General features: G+C 53.0%; 1 protein-coding gene across 2 annotated transcripts in view; it reads right to left on the reverse strand.

Moving 5' to 3' along the window:
• Nucleotides 1-23,142, reverse strand: part of CDCP1 (CUB domain containing protein 1) — a 71,289-nt gene that overhangs the window by 6,032 nt on the left and 42,115 nt on the right. Inside the window, exons 5-9 of one of the 2 annotated variants that reach the window (XR_006591959.1) lie at nt 17,135-17,356; nt 15,526-15,906; nt 12,787-13,152; nt 10,519-10,606; nt 2,956-3,283 (exon numbers count right to left, since the gene is read on the reverse strand). Coding sequence is in view for 1 of the 2 variants with exons in the window: in XM_023248002.2 (XP_023103770.2) it covers nt 7,652-8,066; nt 10,519-10,606; nt 12,787-13,152; nt 15,526-15,906; nt 17,135-17,356 (1,472 nt within the window). In the remaining variant the exon portion in view is untranslated. Of the gene's footprint in view, nt 1-2,955; nt 3,284-4,720; nt 8,067-10,518; nt 10,607-12,786; nt 13,153-15,525; nt 15,907-17,134; nt 17,357-23,142 lie in introns of those variants that run through there. The other variant, XM_023248002.2, reaches the window with a different exon arrangement.

The raw sequence follows: 23,142 nt of genomic DNA on the forward strand, positions 1-23,142 counted from the left end.
GATGAGGAGGTGACGGCATTGTCGAGGTGAGGGATAGGAAGATAGGGGATCCTGGATACAAGGAAGAGCCATTAAGCTGAGTGGTGGCCCCGGGGGGGCCTGGATGGTCCAGTCAGGAGAGCATATGGCTCTTGATCTCAAGGTCACGAGTTCGAGCCCCACGTTGGGAGTAAAGCATACTGGAAAAAAAACAAAACAGGATTGCTGGTGGACCAAACATGCATGTAAGAGACAGAGTCAAGGAGGACTCCAAAGGTTTTGGACTGAGCAACCAGAGGGTTGGGATCGCCATCAACAGAGTTGGAGCAAACTGTTTCCTCTACTCTTACCCTCAATGGGAGGAGCAGATTTGGAGGGGGAATAGCAGGAGGTCAGCTTCGGATGTTTTGAATTTGAGATGCCCATCAGATGCCAGGTGGAGATGCTGAGTAGAGAGGGACACACAGCTCGGAGTTCAGGGGAGAGATCCGGCTCGGGAGCCATCAGGATGTAGACGGGTTTTCAACGTCACGTGACTGGGGGACGTCCCCAAGTGAGTGAGGGTGGAGGAGAAAAAAGGATCTGAATCCTGAACCACAGGCCCCTCTGAGGTTTAGAGATTTGGAGGCAAGCTGGCACCAGTGAAGAAGGTTGACAAGAAACCAGAGGGGAAGGAGGAAAACCAGGAAGCCTGGGGCCATCACAGCCAAGAGAAAAAAATATTTCACGGGGAAAGAGTGAGAGATGGTGTTCACTGCTTGTCAAGCTGGCCACATAAACCCCTCGGAAGAGTCCTTGGTACATAGGAAGCATTCTGTGCGAGGAAGGTGGTACTTTACATATCACACACACACACACACACACACACACACACTATTAGTGCCTCATAGCAGAATTTTCTGTGATGTGCAGTCCCATACTTAGCACTTAACCACAGGTGGGTACTTAGCACTTGAACATGTGTCTAGTGCAATTGAGAAACTACATTATGGGAGGGGCTGACACACGGCAGTCTCGTGAAATTCAATTCCAACACAAAGTGTACCTCATCCAGACAAACACCCTTAGCTGAACATTCAAGCCAAGTGTGAGCCCCAGGCCCGTTTTCCTCATCCTCCCACCCTGGGACCTTGGTGTCCCCTCCATACAAAACCACGTGCACTTAATTTGAAAAAGAAAGCCCCAATATATGTTGATGTACTAATTAGTGCCCCAACCTGCTTAAACTTTAACTACATTAGGATTAATTTAATCTTAAAATTTAAACAGCCGCATGTGGCTCCTTCCTGTATTGGACAGAATGGTTCTGTGGTCTATCCCGTGACCTATTATAAATTTCTCTTCAGATTATCAGCCTAATAATTACGTGTTTTAACCGGTTAATAAGTGAGTGGTATAGAAAGGCCCTTCGGTAGCGTTTCAAAAGTCAGGTGCACGGGAGGGCAAAAAACTTGAAGAAAGAGGGATAGAATTGAAAACGCTTGAGGACTCGAATCTTGCTTCTGTCCCTTGGCTGCGGGGCCCTGACGAGTTACCGGACGTCTCCAAGCCAGCCTCACCCTCTGAGATGAGGGGTCGTAACAGCCCTGACCTCCAGGCAGAGGTGGTCACGTCATTGGTGGGGTCCCGTGCAGAAGAAAAACGTGAGGCCCCTCGTGCCACAGTTATTTCAACCTGGCAGGCCGCCTGGGTGGCTCAGTTGTTAAGCATTCTGATTTCGGCCCAGGTCACGATCTCATGGTTTATGAGTTCGAGTCCCACATCCGGTGAGCACAAGTCCCGCTTTGGGTAAAACACGAGCCCTGCTCCGGGTGAGCTCGAGCCCTGAGTGGGGTGAACACGAGCCCCGCTTCTGGTCAAACAGGAGCTCTGCTTCGGATGAGCCCTGCTCTTCTCTGTCTCCCTCTCTCCCCACCCGCTTTCTGCCTCTGGCTAAGTTGCACCTTCCCCCCCCACCCCAAAAAAAAAAGAATTTCGAACTGGCCACAGTGGAGTGCTGAACTATGCGTAGGTCCTGTTGAACACGTGGCTTGTGTGGCTGCAAGGGGGCCCACACGTGAAGCTGCCTCTAGGGTCTGAGAAGGGTCTGCTGGGTGGTCTAAGTGGTGAAAAGAGTGGGCTCAGGGGGTCTGTTGCGCCTGCTGCACTGGCCTGGGGCTGAAGGCTGGGGTGGGAGATCTTTCCTGGCATCTGTTCTGGGTCTTTCCTCTTTCCACATCCTTAGACTGCTTTGCAGCAAATCTTTTTCTAGGCCTATTTGTCGTCTGGGTCTGAAACGACCACAGTCTAGCTTCTGGCAATTACCTTCAGCAAAGACTGGCCAAGAGGCCGTTACAGCTCAGCTCTGTGAGTCACGGATCGGCAGAGGAAAGGAGGGGACGGGCGGGGGTGGGAGTTAGATTGAGTTCCATGTCTCCCTGTTTCCTCATAAGCACCTTTCTTTAGTTTTTAATGTTTTTTTTTTACTTTTAAAATGTTTATATATTTTTGAGACAGAGAGAGTGAGCAAGTATGAGTAGGGGAGGGGGCAGAGAGACAGAGCAGGCTCCAGGCTCCGAGCTGCCAGCATAGAGCCTGACGTGGGGCTTGAACTCATGAACCTGAGATCATGACGGGAGCCGAAGTCGGATGCTTAACTGAGTCACCCAGGTGCTCCAGCTTTTAAACTTTTTTTTTTTTTTTAAGTTTATTTATTTTGAGAGAGAAAGAGAGCGAGCAGGGGAGGGACAGAGAGAAAGAGAGAGAGAGAATCCTAACTCCATGCCAGCAGCACAGAGCCTGATACGGGGCTTGAACCCATGAACTGTGAGATCGTGACCTGAGCGGAAACCAAGAGTCGGGAGCTTACCTGACTAAGCCACCTCGGCGCCACCCCCCCCCCCAATACCCCAATAAGCATCTTTAAAGCCAAAAAGCAGCCCCATCAACCCCCAAACAGAGGACAGTGAGCCCTGGGGTAGGGAACTGTTTGCTTACCTCCGGAGGAGAGCCTGGGCTGAGGTCACATCAGTGCCTGGAGATGGCACTTTCTGGCAGCAACCCGGGAGGCCACACAGGTGTGAAGCGTGACTCCTCCCTTCCCCTCAGGAGCAGGAATCCTTCAGAGATGTGGCCGCTGGCAGGGGTGAGTGTGGGGAGCTGGACTTGGCAGGGCCTGGAGGGCTGCAGGCCCTTGGCTCTGTGGCTGACACCAGATTCCCAGGCATCCCCGACAAGGGGGAGGGGCCGCTAGCACAAAGTCCAGAGAGGGCCTGTGGCGGCTACGGAGTCCCTGAGGCTTCCTTCCCCCGAAGTTCACGGCCTCCTGTAGGAAGGGGAAAAAGATGGGGGAGAAAAGGATCCCATGGGAGTCCTGGGCCACCCCTGGCAGCCCCTCACCTGATCCCGGATCCCAGAACTGGGCCCTCCTGGGCTGAACTGCGCAGGGGAGCAAGGTGGAAAGGCTGCTATACATTTGTTGCTCCGCCTCTTCTGGGTTTGTGTCCCTGGGCAAGTGACTCCATCTTTCCGGGCCTCCTTTCCTCACCAGTAAACGGGATGAAGCACTGCTGTTGGGAGTCGGCAGCGGCTGCCGCAAGGGAAGGCTTGAAAGCTTCTAGCACGGTCTTTGCCTGGCATCTAATCCCCGCCCTCCATCTGGTAGCCTCAAGTAGGATATACCTGCCTGATGTCACTGCGGAAGCACAATATGTCTCTGTTGTGACAGTTAACGTCCCAGATGTTGTTTCTGGGCATCTGCTGTGTTGGGCAGTATGAGGAAGCCGAACCAAGTACAAAATACAGACTCCTCCCTCCAAGAAAAATACAATCGTACTGGGCAAAACACAAGTATAACCTTTTTTTTTTTTTTCCATTTTTTAAAATGTTTTTATCTGTTTTTGAGAGAGAGAGAGAGAGAGAGAGCACGTGAGCGTGAGCAGGAGAGGGGCAGAGAGAGAGGGAGACACAGAATCCGAAGCCGGCTCTGGGTTCCGAGCTGTCAGCCCAGAGCCCGATGCGGGGCTCGAACTCACGAAGCGCGAGATCATGACCTGAGCCGCAGTCGGAGGCTCAACCGACTGAGCCACCCAGGTGCCCCCAAACTTCCTTTTTTGAAGTGTACATTTGATTTTTTTTTTTTTAATTTATTTCGAGAGACAGCAGGGAGGAGCAGAGAGAGAGAGAGAGAGACAGAATCCCAAGCAGGCTCTGCACTGTTAGTGCAGGGCCTGATGCGGGGCTTGAACCCACGAGCCATGAGATCACGACCTGAGCTGAGATCACGCATCGGACTCTTAACCGACTGGGCCACCCAGGGGCCCCCGCAAGTACAAATTTCTAAGTAATAAAACTAATGTCCCTCCGTGCAGACTACTGCTATTCAGAGGGAGAGACTGGGGGTGCTGGAGGGCTTCTTGGAGGAAGTGGGCTATGGTGGATTCTGAAGCGCTGGTAGGCTTTTCGCCAGGAGGGGAGGCAGGTGGCACAGCTTTTGGTAGAGAGTGGTCCAGGAACAGTGGCAGGAGCAAATCACGAGCGGTCACACAGGGAGGCGCGTGTCGTCTCAACAAAGACAGAGCCGAGCGCGCTCTGGCGTCCGAGGTACCCACTGTCAGCCCAAAGCCTGGCATCCCGTGCCATAAGCACCCAGAAGACACGGCATCTCCTGACCTTGTGCTGAGCCCGTCACAGTGAACTGGGGAATCTGGCCCTCAGCCGACCCGGGGGGGGCAAAGGACCAAAAGCATGTAAACAACTGAACGCCCGTTTTTCTTTCCTGTACATTTGTTTATTAAAAAAACAAAAACAAAAACAAAAAGTGTAGGAAATGAAGAAAACGGCACCTAAAAAGTATCGACAACAAAATAAATTATTTCCAGCGAAGGATTACAGATCCACACACACCGGTTCTCTAACCGTGACCAAGGTTACGTCCCCCCGGACATACGCTTTTCCCCCTTGACTCTTCCTGGGCCTTTCTCCTCCTGGGCAAAATGACCCCAGCGCTACAGCCCAGGCCTGGACGAGCCGGGCTTCTTCACCAGCCCAGCAGACGGGTGTGGGGGCGGCCCCGGTGCAGGCAGTCCCAGCAGGGAGGGCACCGTGCCAGCACAGAAGGCATCAGCAAACGTGTCCGACTGGTTTCCAGTGACCCCGAGGTACTTTACGTAAGTGGGGGGTCTGGGCTTTCAAGAAAAGGGCCAGGGGTATGTTGGGCCGGCTCCTGCAGGGAGGCAAAGCTTCAGAAAATGGTTCAATTCACCTGCGGTCTCAGGAAGAAGGCAACTGGGTCTGGGGCTTTGAGCTCTCGGTTAAAAAATGGCCACACGGGGCCCAAGGGTGGCCAGCCACGCTTCGTGGCTACAAGATGCAGGGCATGGGTTGAGGGGGCTTCCGCAGAGCCCAGGAGGTCGGGGAGGGCGGCAGGTGGAGGCTGGGGCTCCTACAGGGACTGGAAGCAACGATCCAATTTCAGTTGTGGGCAGGAAGCCCCAGCCCTCCGCTGGCCCCTCATGGGGGAGGTCGCCCGCATCTCAGGCCAAGAGGCCGAGGGTAACTGGGTAGGGGGCCGCCTTTCAGAAGGAAAAGGTGCCGGGGGCACCACCAAGGTCATCACTAAAACAACCGACTCTTCCTTCTGGAAAGAGTCCAAGAGGCCTCAGAAGATACACCAGTCCGGAGACTGCACAAGTCCTCATGGAGGCAAAGTAGCGAAGTCTAGGCCGGGTGTTTCCCAGGTGAATTCACCGAACACGATGAAGCCGGTTTACCTTTAAAGGAGGTTTGGCCACAGAAACACTGACCTCTGGATGGTGTTGTCAAGCCGGAACACCATCCCTCTCCTCCCAGAGGACAGCAGGGGCCGCAAAGGCAAACGCCCACAGGAGCTCGGCTGGTCATTAGTATGAACGAGGGACGCGGGGCTGTGTGTGGGAAAAACCTTTCCTGAAACACACACCAGCCTCGAGGCCTGTCTTCTCATTCGATGAGAGATCTAGGGCCCAAACTTTCCAATTCATTATAAACAAAGCAACCCTGCAGCGGGGTGGGGGGACGCGCACTGATCTTTAGCCACAGACTCAGCATCAGTGTGGGAGGCGAGAAGAAATGTGGAGGCAGGGGTGGGGGGGGGGAGGCTGGGTTGAACCGGGACACCAGGTGTCCCACCTAAAACTGGACCTGCTTTACCAGCTCCAGCCAGCGGCTGCTGGGTGACAGCGTGAGCCCCCCAGGCCAGCCGCACGTCCCGATCCGGATTTTTACGCAAACATTTTAGAATTTTAAATGTTAGTGGCTAATTCTCAAAAAAAAAAAATAAATAAAATAAAAAAGATTCTTAGGCCAAACCAAGCACACTGGCGGGCTGGGTCCTTTCATAGTCTGTCCTGCACTGGCAGGGGGGTGTGATGGGCAGAACGATGATTCCCCAGAGATGTGCCTAATTCCCAGGAACCTGTGGATATGGTACCTCACACGGCAAAAGGGGACTCTTCAGTGTGATTAAATTAAAGAGCTCGACACGGGGAGATGATCCCGGATCATCCGGGTGGGTGGGCTTTCTAAACGAAAGAAGGAAAGAGGGGCATCAGGGTCACCCTGCCAGTGACAGTGCGGGTGCCACGGTGTGCCCAGCCCCATCGGAGGCAAGGAGTGTGAGCAGCCTCTAGAAGCTTGAAAAGACAAGGCAACCGACTCTCCCCTAGAGCCTCCAGAAGGGGCCAACACCCTGATGCTAGCTGGCCCCGTGAAACCCATCTATGCCCTTCCCATCTCCAGAACCGGAAGCTAAGAAATTTGCGTTGTTTTAAGCCGCCGGGTTTGAGATAATTGGTTACGGTAGCGATAGGAAAGGAGCCCAGTGGCCGGTCTCCCCTGTGTCATTAAACACTTTTAGGGGATGCAAATCCTCTCTACATTTCTGTTTAAATACCGAAGTACGGCTGGAGCTGGGACAGCCACCCACGGCAACTCAAGGAAATTTCTCTTCCTTCTGGGACTGAAGGACAGTGAGGATGCCCACGAGCAGAGCAAGAGCACCACGAAGCCTCTTGTCAAAGCAGGTAAGTGTCAATGCCCTCAAACATGCACACCCTTTTCTGGCTGGACAGATCGCAAATCATTCCCATCTTCCAGGGAACAGGCACACGTTTATCTAGTGGTCGGGAGAAGTCAAAAGCCAGCCATCCAACCAGAGAGCGCGAGCTGTCACTACGTCAGGTGAAAAGAACTGCGTGGTCATACCTCCGACTTCTTAAAAACACAGGACCCCCAAATAAATAATAATAATAAGGCACATCGTCCTTTTCATCTAGGGGGCTCCGGGGGGAGCAGGGACCTTGGATGGGCTCCTAGGGATCAATATTGTCGCCCTGAAGAGTTCCAAATCCAGATCCAGAGTTCATTACGACCTCGTACGGGGTGACTCGCAGCCCTCCCCTCTCCTTACGGCTGGTTTACAACCCAGCCTGGCCTCAGAAGGATACGGACTGGGACGACTGTATCCAGGTAGGCGTTCATCACTTTCAACGTCCCACTGTCGGAACGAGCCCGCTTGGAAATCAGGGGTTGGTGGCGTCCAGTAAAACCTCCTGCTGTTCCTTCCATAAAACTCCTCTTTAGGGTTTCTGCTGGAGGCCCCTAAAGGGTGTCTCAGTGCCCCACTTTCAGCAAAAGTCTTTGGGATGGGTCCAGGTTACTCCCCAGGCTCCGTGGGCTCATGGGTGTCCAGCAAGGGAATGTCTGTGTTCCCATTGTTGGGGTGGGAGAAGGTATATGGTTCACTCTCAGACTCAGCAGGGAAGCTGGGGGATGGCTCGTCTACGGTCAGCTTTGCAGTCGGGGCCCTGGAGCCTGTGAGGGGTGGGGAGGGAGGGCAGTCCCCCGTGGGTCCCTGGAACGGCCGGTAGGTATCCACCTGTGGCTGCAGGAAGGAGACGTTGGAATCTTGCAACAGATGGCCGTACACCATGGTGTCATCGATGACTGCATACACGTGGGAGTCACTGTCCTTTCGTCCCTTCTGAAACTTTTTTGGCTGCATCGGCATCTGGGTGTTGATGTTGCCGTTGTAGATGCCTACAGATGGGCCTTTGCTTGTCTTCTTTTTCCTACCGGCAGAAAGGGAACAGGGCAGGAAGGAAACGACTTTAGCTGTGTTCCATTTGTAGAGCCCCTACCGGAACTCGGGCACTTTGGGGTTCCCACACGTCTCCCCCAAGTCTCCCAAATCCCTCGGTCCTTGAAGTGGAAACTCCTGTCCTTAGAATTTAGAGGGGACCAGCTTCCGGGGCGCCTGGGTGGCTCAGTCGGTTAAGCATCTGACTCTTGATATCGGCTCAGGTCATGATCTCACGGTCTGTGAGATCGAGCCCCGCATCGGGCTCTGTGCTAACAGTGTGGAGCCCACTTGGGATTCTGTCTTCACCTCTCTCTGCCCCTCCCCCTGCTCACATGCTCTCTCTCTCAAAATACATAAACACTAAAAAAACAAAAAAGGGGACCAGCTTTTGTCTCCAGTGTTCACAGTGGAAACAGGGTGGTGGAGACAGTGCCCGTTTTAACACTGTCTGCGCTTGGATGTGCTTCGGCGAATGCGCAGTAGCCCGGGGTGGAAACATCTGACAACCAGCTCCCCTCCTACGAGAAAGGGCCGTGCCCCACCCCGACCACATCAGGTGCGGTCATGCCCAGGCCAACCCTCTACGACTCAGTCCTTCCCGTAGCTTAAGGCTTCACCCCTCCTTTGCACGGGTAGATCTCTGACCGTCTGCATTCTCAGGGATAGGACATAGGAGACTCAGGATGGAAGGCTGTATCCTAGTTTTTAGCTGGAGCCGGGGACAATGGAAGTCAGTATTAGCAGAGGGATCCAGCCCCTTCCTTATGCAGGAAGCTGCATAAGGAGAAAGAGCTCAAAAGAAAACAGCATTTAGGCCGGGACGCCAGAGTTCCTCGGTAACACCATTAACCTTTGGTTTGTAATGTTCTTTGGTCCTTGGGCGTGGACGGGCATTAGCACTCGCCGCCACGGAAAACAAAGCTTCGCCCTCCATCGCCACGAGCCAAAAGCAGGGGACGCTGGCTTTTTAGCTGACCAGTGGTTGAAATGGAGGACATTAGCCCAATTAACATAATGGACCGTATAACGCACAGGCTGGCGGCTCACTAACTGTGGACAGGCTCTCTGTCCTTTTCTGAGATAAAAAAAATAATCTAGTACATTTAGCTTGTAACACCGCGTGTCTGGCTGGCTGGACTGATGGGTTCCGAAGGCTCCAGCCTGAAGCCCTGAGACGGACGCCCCTCATTCGTGCTTCGCAGAGCCTCGATGCTCTCCACGAACACTCTTTTCAGGCAGTTCTGAAGCTGGTCCTTCATTTCGTCCCTCTGCCCCCACACCGGGCGGTGGGAGAGACTCTGTCCTGCTCACTGTTGCATCCCCAGCACCGTGCACGGTCCCCAACGTCCAGGAGGCCGTCATTCTCACTGCAGAACCTCCCTGCCCTCCTACAGCTGGTGGCCTCCCCCACCGCAAGGCCAGGGCTGGCGATTCTCAGGCCAGAAGCTGGACCCTCTCGTCGCCCGGTTCCCTCCTGATGGGCAGGGGCCCAGTGTTAACACGGAGCTTTCTGGTCTGGGTGGAAGAGACTGCACCCCAGACAAGGAAGCTTCCTAGAGAAACCATAAATCGATGATTCACAAAAAGAAGTCCTTTCTCCCCGTGCGATATATATACAATCCCATCTCATGGAGAAGAGGTGTTTCCCCATATCGGCCGTGGGCAGCCCCCTCCTCATCAGCAGAGACATTTCTGGACAGTCTCACTGTTGGGCAGGAATTTCGGTTGTGTGCTCATGGCCCCAGTTAATAAAAAAAAATTTCGTTTTGGCTTGTTGGAAGGTTGAGTCGTGCTAAGGAAAGCAATTTTCCCCCCTTCCTCACGGCTTTTGTCAGAAATACGAGCAGAACTGATCAAATCTGGTAGCAGCGTATATTAGGTCTAAAAAGGTCAACGCTTCCCTTTGGTGAAACAGCAGCCGTCACCCTGAGGGGGAGGGAGGGGAGACTGAGTCAGATAACTGGGTCTTCCTTCCTCTCGCCCACAGGGCTAGCTTTTTGGTGCCTGTCTGGAGTCCAATAAACAGACATAAAATAGTTTAAGAAACCGGAGGAGAACACGCCGGGGGGGGGGGGGCAGCGTACGTTTGCTCTCAAGGGGACAGAGGACACAGGCTCAGAGGCCCGGTCTGGTGGGGCCGACGTGATGGTTTTCCTGCTAAGGTCACCCCGGTGATGGCCACCGTGTGATGAGCAGACAGTACATGATTCACAGCTGACTTGTGCTGAGGCAGCTGTGTAAAAAACTGCAGGCCAAAGTGTCACCAGCTGTGTTTTCTGTTTTTTTCCGCCCCGTCCCCTCCAAACAACATTATCTAACACCGATCCTCAGGAGAGAAACCGGGAGTAAGGAAAGAAATCCGTAATTCACGACAGCTCTGGTCTGTGGGATCTAAGGAGGCGTCAGGGCAGCTGAAGACAGTTTTGAGAAATTCCACCTACTTCTTTCTCACGAAGCAAATGATGAGTCCGAGGGCAAACAGCAGCAAGGCGCCACCTCCCACGATCGCCGTGATGATGACAGTCAGGTCTGTGAGCAGAGACACGAGGGAGAGGGATGAGGAGACGCGGGGGCGTCGGGCCGACGATCAACCGGAGGAGACAGTCTCCAGAGATGGCCGCCATCCCTTCCTTCCCCCCGCCCCCCATACACACACGCTGCTCCTCACAGTGAGAGGACCCTATTTCCCCCCTTCTCGACTCTTCTTGACTTGCTGGTTCCGGGGCCTTCTACAGGCCTGGCACCATCTTGCACTTCTTGTCTGAGGGCAAGCCAGTCAGACGCCACAGAAGAAGTCTGACGATGCTGAGGCCACCATGTTGTGAGGAAGCCCAAGCCAGCCATGTGGAGACTCCGTGAGGAACATACACCAGGGAACCTGGCCGAAGGTGACTACTAAGGCTCCAGACATCTGTCCCCAGGTGAACCATCCCAGCCAAGAGCAAAGAAGAGCCACGCTGCTGTGTCCTGTCCAAATTCCTGACCCACAGGATTGTGGGCAAGCAAAATGGTGTATCATCTCAGCTACTAAATCTCGGGGCTGTTTGTTACACAGTGATAGGTAACTAAAACAAACTGGGGGCCCTACCAGATCCACTCCAAAGGCTATGCTGGGCCTACCCCTGGGTGTATCTACCGGGTCGCCACAGCCTATGTGAGAGAGGAGAGCAGAGGGGTGGAGGGAAAGCAGGGAGTCAAAAGTCAGCAGTGAAGGTGTTCAGGACAGGGTTGTTTCATCTACGCTATTCCTTTCCTACAGCTGTATAAGAAGAAAGGAAATAAATCAGACAGGGAGACCCACGCTGAGCAGGGATTTAGCATTTCTTGCTTGTTTACCAAGAAAACGAAAGGTGAGGTTAAGGGAGAAACAGGAATAAATGGGGCGTCTGGCGGGCTCGGTCAGAGGAGTGTGCAGCTCTGGATCTTGGGGTCGTGAGTTTGAGCCCCCCATTGGGTGTAGAGATGGCTTAAATAAATAAACTTAAAAAAAAAGAAAGAGAGAAATAGAAGTTAATGACAGAAAATGAATGTGAGAGAGTCAGCAAACCCGGGAGCTGAGCTGAGAGTATGACAGAGCTTCTCACTCGTGGTTTTTGGTTCCCCCCAGTTCTCCTGCTGCTGATCAGCCGTGTGGCTTGGGCAGACACGCAGTCTCTCTGACCTCCAGAGAGGGAAGGAAGGGGCCGGGAGAAACCACCTCCACGGTCCCTTCTGGTTCCAACACTCTGTGGTCTCGGTGACTATCTTGGAATAAAGGCAAACGTGGCCCCATCACGGTGGCCGTGCCGCACATGCGTTTCCTCGCTGGGAACCCTTCATTAGATTCTGCAACTCTGAGCACGAGACCTGCCCCCAGGGGCATTTTCCAGGGCTTCACCGGACTTGGAAAAAAATGCCAACACCAAACATCTGTGTCGCACTTTCCAGGTCCCCGCATGTGAATCCCCAGCGTGAAATTCCCACTGATATTTCTCTGAGGTAGTTATTACCATCCACCCTCTACAGACCAGGAAGGTCAGGGGAGTGAAGAAATTTCCCCAGTTGTCAGAGAGAGATTAATGGTAAATGACCGTGACAGACGGACAATAAAAACGTACTAGTTCTCCCCACTCCCTGAACGATGCTATGTGACCCTTGCGGCTCCTCCCACCGAGAAGTGGAGTCGTTTGGTCCACCCCTTGACTTTGGGCAGGGCAAAAGAATTCCAGGAGGGATGGTGTATGAGTTCCTAACCCAAGCATCAAGAGACCTTGTAGGCTTCCCCCAGACTCTCTTGGATCTCTCTGCTTCTGCCGTGAGAACAAGGCCCAGGCTGGAGTGAAAGGGACAGTGGGGAGGAGAGCCGAGGAACCCAAGCGTCCCAGCTAATTGCGGCTGGGCCCCAGACTTGTGAGAGTGTGCGGCCAAGCTCGGCAAAGTCCTCTAGCTCCGTGCAGCTGCCCACGGGTGCATGAGTGAGTGAACCCGGATAAGCCCAGCTCAGACCAGAACCGCCCAGCCAACGTGTGAGCAATAACAAACGGCTGTTTTTAAGCCGCTGAGTGCCGGGGCCGTTTGTTACACAGCACTGCTGATGCAAAAGCTGACAGAGACATGGACAGCCAGCTCTCAAATCTATGTCTTCTGACTCCCTCCCAGGCTTGCCCCCCAGGCTTCGGCTGCCCATCTGCCGTCCACCGCCACCCGCACAAGACCTTGCAGGCCCTTACCCATAGTCCTTGGGGTAAGCAACACCCAGAAGAACAGGTCCAGCTGCTTGCCACTCACAGGGCTGCAGTTGGAGATGTTGACCCAGAAGCTGTGGTGGTGGAAACTTGGCTTGGGGAGGACCTCGTCCTCCAGGCTGAAGATCTCCTCGGCCTTGGTCCGCTGCTCCTGGATGATCATGAATGCACGCCCCGTCTGGCAGACCACGCCGGTCCGCTCCTTGAGGAAGGTCAGGCAGGCCACCTGGCCGCTGGGCACACTGATGTTCCAGGACACTGAGGTGAGCGACGGCAGGCCCCGGTCCCAGTTAGGGCTCCTCAGGTAGACCTTGCTTTTTGTGTCTGGGGTCACCGTGAAAACGCCTTCCTCTGCAGGAAAGGGGAGAGAATCCACACAGATGTGTCACTGAACCCAAATAGAGGGGAAAACGACGGAGGAGAGGACGTTCAAGTGCCTGGACTAGCGTCGTCCAACAGAGCTTTCTGCGGTGACGTTAAAGTTTCTCACAGGCTCGCCTCATTTTGCTATACTTTGCGGATCCTGCGTTTTTTACAGATTGAAAAACGTGGCAACCCTGCGTCCAGCAAATCTGTGGCGCCATTTTTCCAACAGCACGTGCTCACTCTGTGTCTCTGTGTCACACTTTGGTGATTCCCGCGATGTTTCAAACTTTTTCATTATTGCGTTTGTTACAGCGGTCTTGTGATCAGCGATTACAACTTGCGGGAAGCTCAGACGACGGTTAGCATTTTTTAAAATGTTTTTTTTAATGTTTATTTACGTTTGAAAGAGATAGAGACAGAGTGCGAGCTGGGGAGGGGCAGAGAGAGAGGGAGACACAGAATCGGAAGCAGGCTCCAGGCTCCGAGCTGTCAGCACAGAGCCCGACACGGAGCTCGAACTCACGAACTGTGAGATCGTGACCTGAGCCGAAGTCGGGTGCTTAACCGAGTAAGCCACCCAGGCGCCCCAATGGTTAGCATTTTTTAAGCAATAACTTTTTTTGTTTTTTTTTTTTTTTTTGCTTACAAAAATCTTATTTTTATTTATCTTAGACTACAGTATGGTGTAAATATAACTTTTACATGCGCCGGGAAACCAAACTCATTTCACTTGCTTTATCGCAGTCGACTGGAACCGAACCTACAATATTTCCTGGGTGCCTCTATCTACACCATCCGGGGGCAGAGCCACAGCCATGGGCATTGTGGACAGCCTGAAAAGTGCTTGATGTGACAGGACCTACATTTTTAATTTTGTTATTAATTTAAATATAAATTGCCACACATGGCCAGCGAGTATTGGTCAGCACAAGGTTAGAGTCTCAGGTCAGGTGCTCAGATCTTGAACAAAACCAACCAACCAACCAACCAAACAACAAAAAAGAGGCTCCTTTGCCAAACCGCCGGTTGTCTCTGGAAGCTTCCTTTCAGAAACGCCCTCCAGCTAACTAACGTCCACCCGATGCGCTGCTCCCAGCAGGACTGGTGAACAGCGATTTCTGTTTCAGAGACGAAAACGCTTCAGGTTCGGGGGTGCCTGGGTGGTTAAGCGTCCAACTTTGGCTCAGGTCGCGATATCATGGTTCGAGCCCCGCGTCGGGCTCTGTGCTGACAGCTCAGAGCCCGGAGCCTGCTTGGGATTCTGTGTCTCCCTCGCTCTCTCCCCCTCCCTCGCCTGTGCCCTCTCTGTCTCTCTCAAAAATACATAAATAAACATTAAAAGAAAAACCCACTTGGGGTTCTGGGAAGAATGGGAGAATTGCAAAGCTGAAGAGCCTCCGACACATAACTGGATTCATTCTTGGCCTTCACGTGAGATAAAACCCCAGCATTCACACTGCACGGAGTATGTCTTGTTTTCAAAGAGCCCCCAGAAGGGGTTTCTCGGGTAGTCTTGGAGAGATCTGGCAGCCTGGGCTGACCTTAATCTTTTTTTTTTTTTTTTAATTTTTAAATTTTTTTTTTCAACGTTTATTTATTTTTGGGACAGAGAGAGACAGAGCATGAGCAGGGGAGGGGCAGAGAGAGAGGGAGACACAGAGTCTGAAACAGGCTCCGGGCTCTGAGCTGTCAGCACGGAGCCCAATGTGGGGCTCGAACTTGCAGACCAGGACCTGAGCCAAAGTCGGATGCTTAGCCAACTCTGGATAAGCCACTTAAGCCACTCAGGTGCCCTAAGGCTGACCTTAATCTTATGGCCAAAGATTCTTCTCCCTCCCCACTCAGGCCTCTGGGAACAAAGTACTAAGTGAACTTCAGATAAAAGTCTTGGTTGGGGCGCCCGAGTGGTTCAGTTGGTTAAGTGTCCATCTGCCTCTTGATCTTGGCTCAGGTCGTGATCTCAAGGTTCAGGAGATTGAGCCTTCCAAGTGCAGAGCCTGCTTGGGATTCTCTCCCTTTCTCTCTGCCCCTCCCCTGCCTGCACTCTCTCCCTCTCTCTCTCAAAATAAATAAACTTTCAGACTTGAACCTGATGGTTTGTTCTTCTGCCCGCCACCCGTCACCTCCCACCGTCAGAGACTTATTTCTACCTCCCGGAATTTTCTACACGAGGCTAACGGTAGAGTCAGGAGGAGGGCTCCCCAGTCTGTCACATTTCTTGCGCCAGGACCTGGCCACTCAGCTGCCCCTTCCCTTCGAGTTGACAACTTAATGAAGGCGATCGCCCACCCGACGGAAGAGGGATGCCCAGACCAGCAAGGGGCAGGGAGACGGGGACACAGAGGGAGACGTCCTCACCTTTGAAGTAGGGGATAAAGGACACGGTCAGGCCCTGCCTGGAGGCCTCTTGTTGGAAGCTGGGGGCGAAGGTGCGGAGGGTCACGGAGACGTTCTGCTTCACCTGGATCTGCTGGATGGAGCCTCCGGGGCAGAAGGAGCCGAAGTAGAGGTCCTGGCCGGGGACCGTGCTGGCCACCAGGTAGCTGTAGCTGGTGTTGCAGACCTTCTCGGGCGTGTGTTGCTGCAGCTTCTGGGCCGGCACCAATGCCAGGCTGAGCCTGTCCTTGGGCACCAGCAGTTTCCAGGAGAAGTCGTGCAGTTGCACGGGCAGCTGGAGGATGTCCCTGGGCACCTGGAGGGAGTAGGGCCTCCTGGGGCAGTACCGGTGGTCCATGCAGCCTGGAAGAGAAGAGCTGGTGGCACCAGGCAGGGAGGAGACCAGCAGGTGCACCCTGCCCTGCCTTCAAGGCCGCCCAGGCCCTCTTGCTTTTCCCTTTGGTCTCTCCTCTCGTGCTCTGTCCTCCACCCCTGGCTCCCTGATGCTCCTGTTCCAGCTGCCCCTCTCGCCCCCTCACGTTCTTTTTAACATTCTTTTTAATGTTTATTTTTGAGAGAGAGAGCAGGGGAGGGGCAGAGAGAGAGGGAGACACAGAGTCCGAAGCAGGCTCCGGGCTCTGAGCTGTCGCCACAGAGCCCGACGTGGGGCTCGAACTCGTGAACCACGAGATCGCGACCCGAGCTGAAGTTGGACGCTTAAGCGACTGAGCCACCCAGGCGCCCCAGATTCTTACTCTTCCCTAAACCGGCAGACCCACTTCTGGGGAGTATTTGGGGCGGAAATGTTCTGTTCTTGTTTGCCAGCGTCTCTTTTGTGGATCTGAGTCTCAGATGCTAAGTATGGGCAGGGCATATAGGTTCTCCCTCCACCCAGACCTTCGTCCCAGCGTCCATGACCGTGGGCAGGTAGTTTTGTGCAGTGGTCAGAGCAGGGCTGGAACTGGGGAGACGTTAGCCCGCGTCCCAGCTCAGCCGCCACCTAGTGGGCAGGCTGCTTTGCGTCCTGTGGCCTCGGCTGCTGCCTCTGCGGAAACTCGGAGAGCATCCACGTCGAAGGTCACGGTGGCCCAGCGGGGGGAGGGGACTATGTGTTTCGCTGCCCTCCAACCGTCAAACATTTATTAGGTGACTAATACGTGTGCGGCACCACCAGGGGCTCAAGGGACCGAAACAACGGAATAAGCCACAGTTCTTGACCTCCAGACGCTCGGTCTCACGCGAGGGGTGCTAAGTGCACCGTGAGCGTGGAGGTGGGGACATGGGGGTGGGAGAGGCTGGGGAAGGCTACACAGAGGAGAGGATCTCACGAGGGATTCTGGAAGGCTGGGCAGAGGAGACAAGCAGGGACGTGGGGACGTAGTGTACTTCTGAAGGACACCGATGCAGCAGAGGCTCTGGTCCGAGAGGGGCACATCTCTACCTCTCCTGGTCGCCCCTGCCTATTCTGTACTGCAGGGGACATTTCTGATCAGACTGTCTATAGCCTACCCAGTGGACCCCAGGGAGAAGATGGGGAGGGGCAGGGAGAGCCACCCACGGCCCCAGAGGAGCGCCAACCAAGGGGACGTACTTATGGTCTTCTCGGCGTTCACCCACAGGCGACTCAGGTCATCACAAAGGAAGGAGATCTTGTGTTTGGAGCCGGAGGTCAGGGTGAGGTTGGTGCTACAGGTCCGAGACTCCAGACACACGAAGCAGCCGGGGACAAACCTGCGGCTGAACTTGACGGGCCGCGGCTCGATGGTGAGCGACATGGCTTGCTCGTTGCTCAAGTCGACCACGTAGATTTTATCTGAAACCGCAAAGAGAAAACAGGTCTGAGGCACGGGTCAGCGGCCACCCGGCGGACAGGGCAAAAATTAGCACCAAACCTCTCCTGGCCGGGAAGCATTGGAAACACGTTTTATTAAGAGAATACACAAAGGGGCGCCTGGGTGGCTCAGCCGGTCAAGCGTCTGGCTTCGGCTCAGGTCATGATCTCGTGGTTCAGGAGTCTGAGCCCCGCGTCGGGCTCCACGCTGCGGGTGTGGAGCCTGCTTGGGATTCTCTCTCCCTCTCTCTCTGCCCCACCCCCCCTGTTTTGTGCTCTCTCTCTCTAAATAAATAAATAAAATAAACTTAAAAAAAAAAAAGAGAGAGAACATACAAGAACTCCAGGAGAAACTGAAAAAGAAAAACCATGGACTGAGTTTCTACCACTGCTTAACTGCTGTTACTCCTTCAAGTTCATCCTGGTCCTGGGTCACACGCACGCATATGAACGTTTTCACCTACGGAAGAGTACAGGATACATAAAATTGTATACTCGGCGTTTCCTTTATTTACTTTACACGGCTTTGATTATGTTTCCAGGTAGTTTTCATATTCACGAATCTTTGAAAATATTCGGTCATTTAGTGGCTGCTTGATAATGAACAAGTGATATTCGCCATCATTTATTTAAATATTTGCCAGGGGCGCCTGGGTGGCGCAGTCGGTTAAGCGTCCGACTTCAGCCAGGTCACGATCTCGCGGTCCGTGAGTTCGAGCCCCGCGTCAGGCTCTGGGCTGATGGCTCGGAGCCTGGAGCCTGTTTCCGATTCTGTGTCTCCCTCTCTCTCTGCCCCTCCCCCGTTCATGCTCTGTCTCTCTCTGTCCCAAAAAATAAATAAACGTTGAAAAAAAATTTTTTTTTAAATATTTGCCTGCGTAAATATTCTCTCTTTTTTTTAAAGTTTATTTATTTTGAGAGAGAGAGAGGAGGGAGAAGGGCAGAGAGAGAGAGGGAGGGAGAGAATCCCAGGCAAGCCCCCCCCGCACTGTCAGTGCAAAGCCCGATGGGGGGCTCGAACCCACGAACTGTGAGATCATGACCTGAGCGGAAATGCTTAACTGACTGAGCCACACAGGCGCCCCTCCTGTATAAATATTCTCGTGTGTAGTAATTAGCAGCAGTGTGCCATTAGTTCAGGGATAGAAGATTAATAGATATAATATTTCTTCATAGATATTATCATTATTCATAGATTTTATACCCGTTGATATTATAATGTGGTCTTTAATGAATGCTATTATTTCCAACAAGTGAGAAAAAGATGAACCACTCCTGGCTGGGCCAGGAGAACAGTGTCTCCCATTAGTAAAAGAATCAAATTAGACTGGTACTTCAAAGCAAAGAGAATATCCTTATAAATGTGGAACAAACACAAATTATAAAAGAAAAAAGAAACATCTAGGGGTGCCTGGGTGGCTCAGTCAGTTAAGCGCCCAACTTCCGTGATCTCACGGCTCGTGAGTCGCAGCCCCGCATCGGGTGCCGAGCTGCCTGCTTGGGAGTCTCTCTCTCTCTGCGCCCTGCCCCCCTTTCTCTCTCTCAGAATAAATAATAAATAAACTTAAAAAAAAGTCAGCACATCAATCTTTTATTCAAGCTCCCTGTGTTCAGTTTAGGACCTCCCTATTCATGCAAATAGGATCTCTGGTTCAAAACCTTCCCTTTACCAGGGAAGAAATTCCTATCTTCTGTTGGTCTGGGGCAGGAGTGGCTACTCCAGCTTTTAGCCCTAGTTCTGGAGGTAACTTGCTGCCAACTCCTGGGCCTTTGAAAGTTTCTTCTGGAAGTTTCCCCACTGTGGGATTAGATTCTGCACTTTCGGGTCTGCTGAATCAGTTACCTGTCTACATCTCACTTTGGGAAATGTGAGCATATTGTTTCCTTTCCATTTGTCATTTCCCTTGGGATTTATGCTTTTAGAAATGTTTAAAAAATTTTTTTTTCAACGTCTATTTATTTTTGGGACAGAGAGAGACAGAGCATGAACGGGGGAGGGGCAGAGAGAGAGGGAGACACAGAATCGGAAACAGGCTCCAGGCTCCGAGCCATCAGCCCAGAGCCCGACGCGGGGCTCGAACTCCCGGACCGCGAGATCGTGACCTGGCTGAAGTCGGACGCTTAACGACTGCGCCACCCAGGCGCCCCTAGAAATGTTTTAAATGCCATGACAGGGTGGCTGAAGGAAGTGAATCTCTCTTTAATGGGAAGCCCTCATTTTCCAATTGCTTGCCTGTTCTTCCCGTCAGAGAGTGAACTTCATGGATCTCCATGACCCGCATATCTGGCACATGGCAGAGAGTCCCTGACGTGTTAGGTTAAGCCTCATGATATCCTTGAGAGGGAGTGTGTCGGTCAGCTCGGGCCACGTTATGCTGCGGTAACGAGTGGTCCCGAAATCCAAAGGGTTAGAATACCAAAGATTTATTCTGCATTCAATGTATACATCCGTCGTGAGTTGGCTGCAGTTCTGATGCCTGGCTTTTATTATTTTTTAAGTTCACTTATTTATTTATTTATTTAGAGGGCCCGTGTGGGGGAGGGGTAGAGAGAGAGGGTGAGAGAGAATCCCAAGCAGGCTCTGCGCTGCCAGCTCGGAGCTCTATGCGGAGATCCACCTCATGAACCGTGAAATCATGACTCGAGCTGAAACCAAGTGTCAGAGGCTTAACCACCTGAGCCACCCAGGCACCCCTCTGGGGCATGTCTTTTTAATTCCGAGATCCAGGCTGAAGGAGAGGCCTCTGCGACACCCCGGTCTTATGACGGTGTTTGAAAGGTGAACCACAGGACATGTGCTGAAGCTTCTGCTTGGAAGTGGTACCCGCATTTCCCCTCACATCTCATTGGTTGAAGCAAAGTCACGTGGCCAAGCCTGTAGCCAATGGGGGGGGGACACCTGGGTGACTCAGTCACTTGAGCATCGGGACTCTTGGTTTCTGCTCAGGTCACGGCCTCGGGGTTCGTGGGATCGAGCCCCGCGTCGGGCTCTGTGCTGACAGCTCAGAGCCTGGAGCCTGTTTCGGATTCTGTGTCTCCCTCCCTCTCTGCCCCTCCCCTGCTCATGCTCTCTCTCTCTTAAAAATAAATAAACACTAAAAAAAAAAAATTAAAAAAAAAGGACCTTCCCTTTGGGAAGTTCAAAGTTGAGATGTGTTTAAGGTAATACTGCTTTTATTACCTCCATTTTATTTATTTAAAAACTGTTTTAATGTGTATTTATTCTTGAGAGAGAGAGAGAGAGACAGAGTGCAAGCAGGGGAGGGGCAGAGAGAGGGAGACACAGAATCTGAAGCAGGCTCCAGGCTCTGAGCTGTCAGCACAGAGCCCGACTCAGGGCTTGAACCTGTGAACCGGGAGATCATGACCTGAGCTAAAGTCGGCCGCTCAGTGGGACTGAGCCACCCAGGTGCCCCTATTATCTCCATTTTATAAACTACAACTTTGAAGCTTAGAAAGGTTAAGTAATTTTCAGAGAGGCCTGGGTGACTCTGTCGGTTAAGAGTCCTTTTGGTTTCGGCTCAGGTCACGATCTCACGGTTCGTGGGTTCGAGGCCCACGTCGGGCTCTGTGCTGACAGCACGGAGCCTGCTTGCGATTTTCTGTCTCCCTTTTGCCCCTCCCCCACTCACCGTCTCTATGTCTCTCTCGATCTAAAAATAGATAAATAAACTTAAAAAAAAAAAAAAGGATTAAGGGGAGCCTGGGTGGCTCAGTGGGTTGAGTGACCGACTTCAGCTCAGGTCGTGATCTCGCGGTTTGTGAGTTCGAGCCCCGCGTGGGGCTCAAACCCACTAACCGCGAGATCACGACCTGAGCTGAAATCCAGAATCAGACCGTTAACTGACTGAGCCACCCAGGCGCCCCTGTTACATATTCTTTTATAGATCTTTGAGCAGACTTAGGGTTTTGTTTCTCTGGGCTAATGACCCTGGAGTGAAATTTCTGGGTCATAGGTAGGTATAAGTTTGTGGGAAACTGCCAGATTGTTCTCCTAAACGATCGCACCCTCTTACCCCTCCTGCCAGCAGGGTGTGAGGCTTCCAGTGCCCCTCGTGCTCGCGGACGCTTGCTGTTGCGACGGTGGCACAGCTCCCCTTTTCTTTGAGGAAGAGACACCCAGCAGCTAAGCCAAAACAGAGAGCGGAGTTTGTTGGGGAGAACAATCCCGATTCCGGGGCAAGACAGACCTTGCATCGTGGGGAGCGTCAGGAGACCCCCCGGCCTCCGTGCTAACACGCTGCATGCAGCCGTTTCTCTGGTCCTGCCTACGCCTTTCATTCATTAGTCCTCTGACGCGCCTTCTTTCCACACTGAGTCTGGTTGGCTCTCAAAGTAAGTTGAGGGGTTGGGGTGCCTGGGTGGCTCGGTCAGTCGAGCGTCCGACTTCGGCTCAGGTCATCATCTCGGGGTTCACGGGTTCGAGCCCCGCATCGGGCTCTGTGCCGACAATTTGGAGCCCGGAGCCTGCTTCGGATTCTGCGTCTCCCTCGCTCTCTGCCCCTCCCCTGCTCGCGCTCTGTCTCTCTGTCTCTCGCTCTCAAAACTAAACATTAAACGATCTTTTCTCAATGACTCGAAGGGCAGACGCAGTAAATTCACGTGCTGCCTCAGGCACGTGCTCCCAGGGGGCCTCAGCTGTCAGAGCAAGGTGGACGTGTGCACCCGTCACCTCTCACAGATGGGAGAAATGGAAATGTCACTATTTACATTCGTAATTCTTTTTTTTTTTTAATTTTTTTTTTCAATGTTTATTTATTTCTGGGACAGAGAGAGACAGAGCATGAACGGGGGAGGGGCAGAGGGAGAGGGAGACACAGCATCGGAAACAGGCTCCAGGCTCCGAGCCATCAGCCCAGAGCCCGACGCGGGGCTCGAACTCACGGGCCGCGAGATCGTGACCTGGCTGAAGTCGGACGCGTAACCGACTGCGCCACCCAGGCGCCCCTACATTCGTAATTCTTGCCTCACCCCACCCTCACCAGGAGGAGGAGGGGTAGGTGTGACCTTGGCCAACTTACAGCTGAAAGAGACCTCCGATTTGCTCAAGGCTACATCCTGGTGGAAGGTTTCCTACCGCAAGAGAATCAGCAGGTGCTTCCTCTCGGCAAAAAACACCGGAGCTGGAGATTTGGAAAGACACCTCCCCCTTAAGAAAAAAAGACAACCTTTCACTACCTGCTACTTACGGACACCGTGGAAACCCCTGAAGGGATGAGCTTATTGACTGAAGTTTCATAAAGGCCCCTCATCACTTTTGTGGAATCTGTAGAGATTTTTTTTTTTTTTAAGTTTATGCACGTACGTTGAGAGAGTGGGGGAGGGGCAGAGAGAGAGGGAGAGAGAATCCCAAGCAGGCTCCGTACTGTCAGCACAGAGCCCGATGCGGGGCTTGAACCACGAGATCATGACCTGAGCCGAAGTCGGACGCTTAACCGACTGAGCCACCCAGGCACCCCTCTTTTTTTTTAATTTTTAAATGCTTATTTTTGAGAGAAGAGAGAGAGAGAGAGAGAGAGAGAGAGGGTGCTTGAGCAAGAGAAGGGCAGAGAGAGAGAGACGGAGACAGAGGATCCGAAGCAGGCTTTGTGTTGACAGCAGCGAGCTTGAAGCGGGGTTCAAACTCACACACCGTGAGATCATGACCTGAGCCCGAGTTGGACGCTCAGCTCCCTGAGCCACCCAGGCGCCCCTGAGCATCCAGCTCCTGATCTCAGCTTAGGTCTTGAGCTCAGGGTTGTGGGATCAAGCCCCGCGTCGGGCTCCAT

This window comes from Felis catus, chromosome A2, assembly GCF_018350175.1.
Source record: "Felis catus isolate Fca126 chromosome A2, F.catus_Fca126_mat1.0, whole genome shotgun sequence".
Lineage (NCBI taxonomy): Eukaryota > Metazoa > Chordata > Mammalia > Carnivora > Felidae > Felis > Felis catus.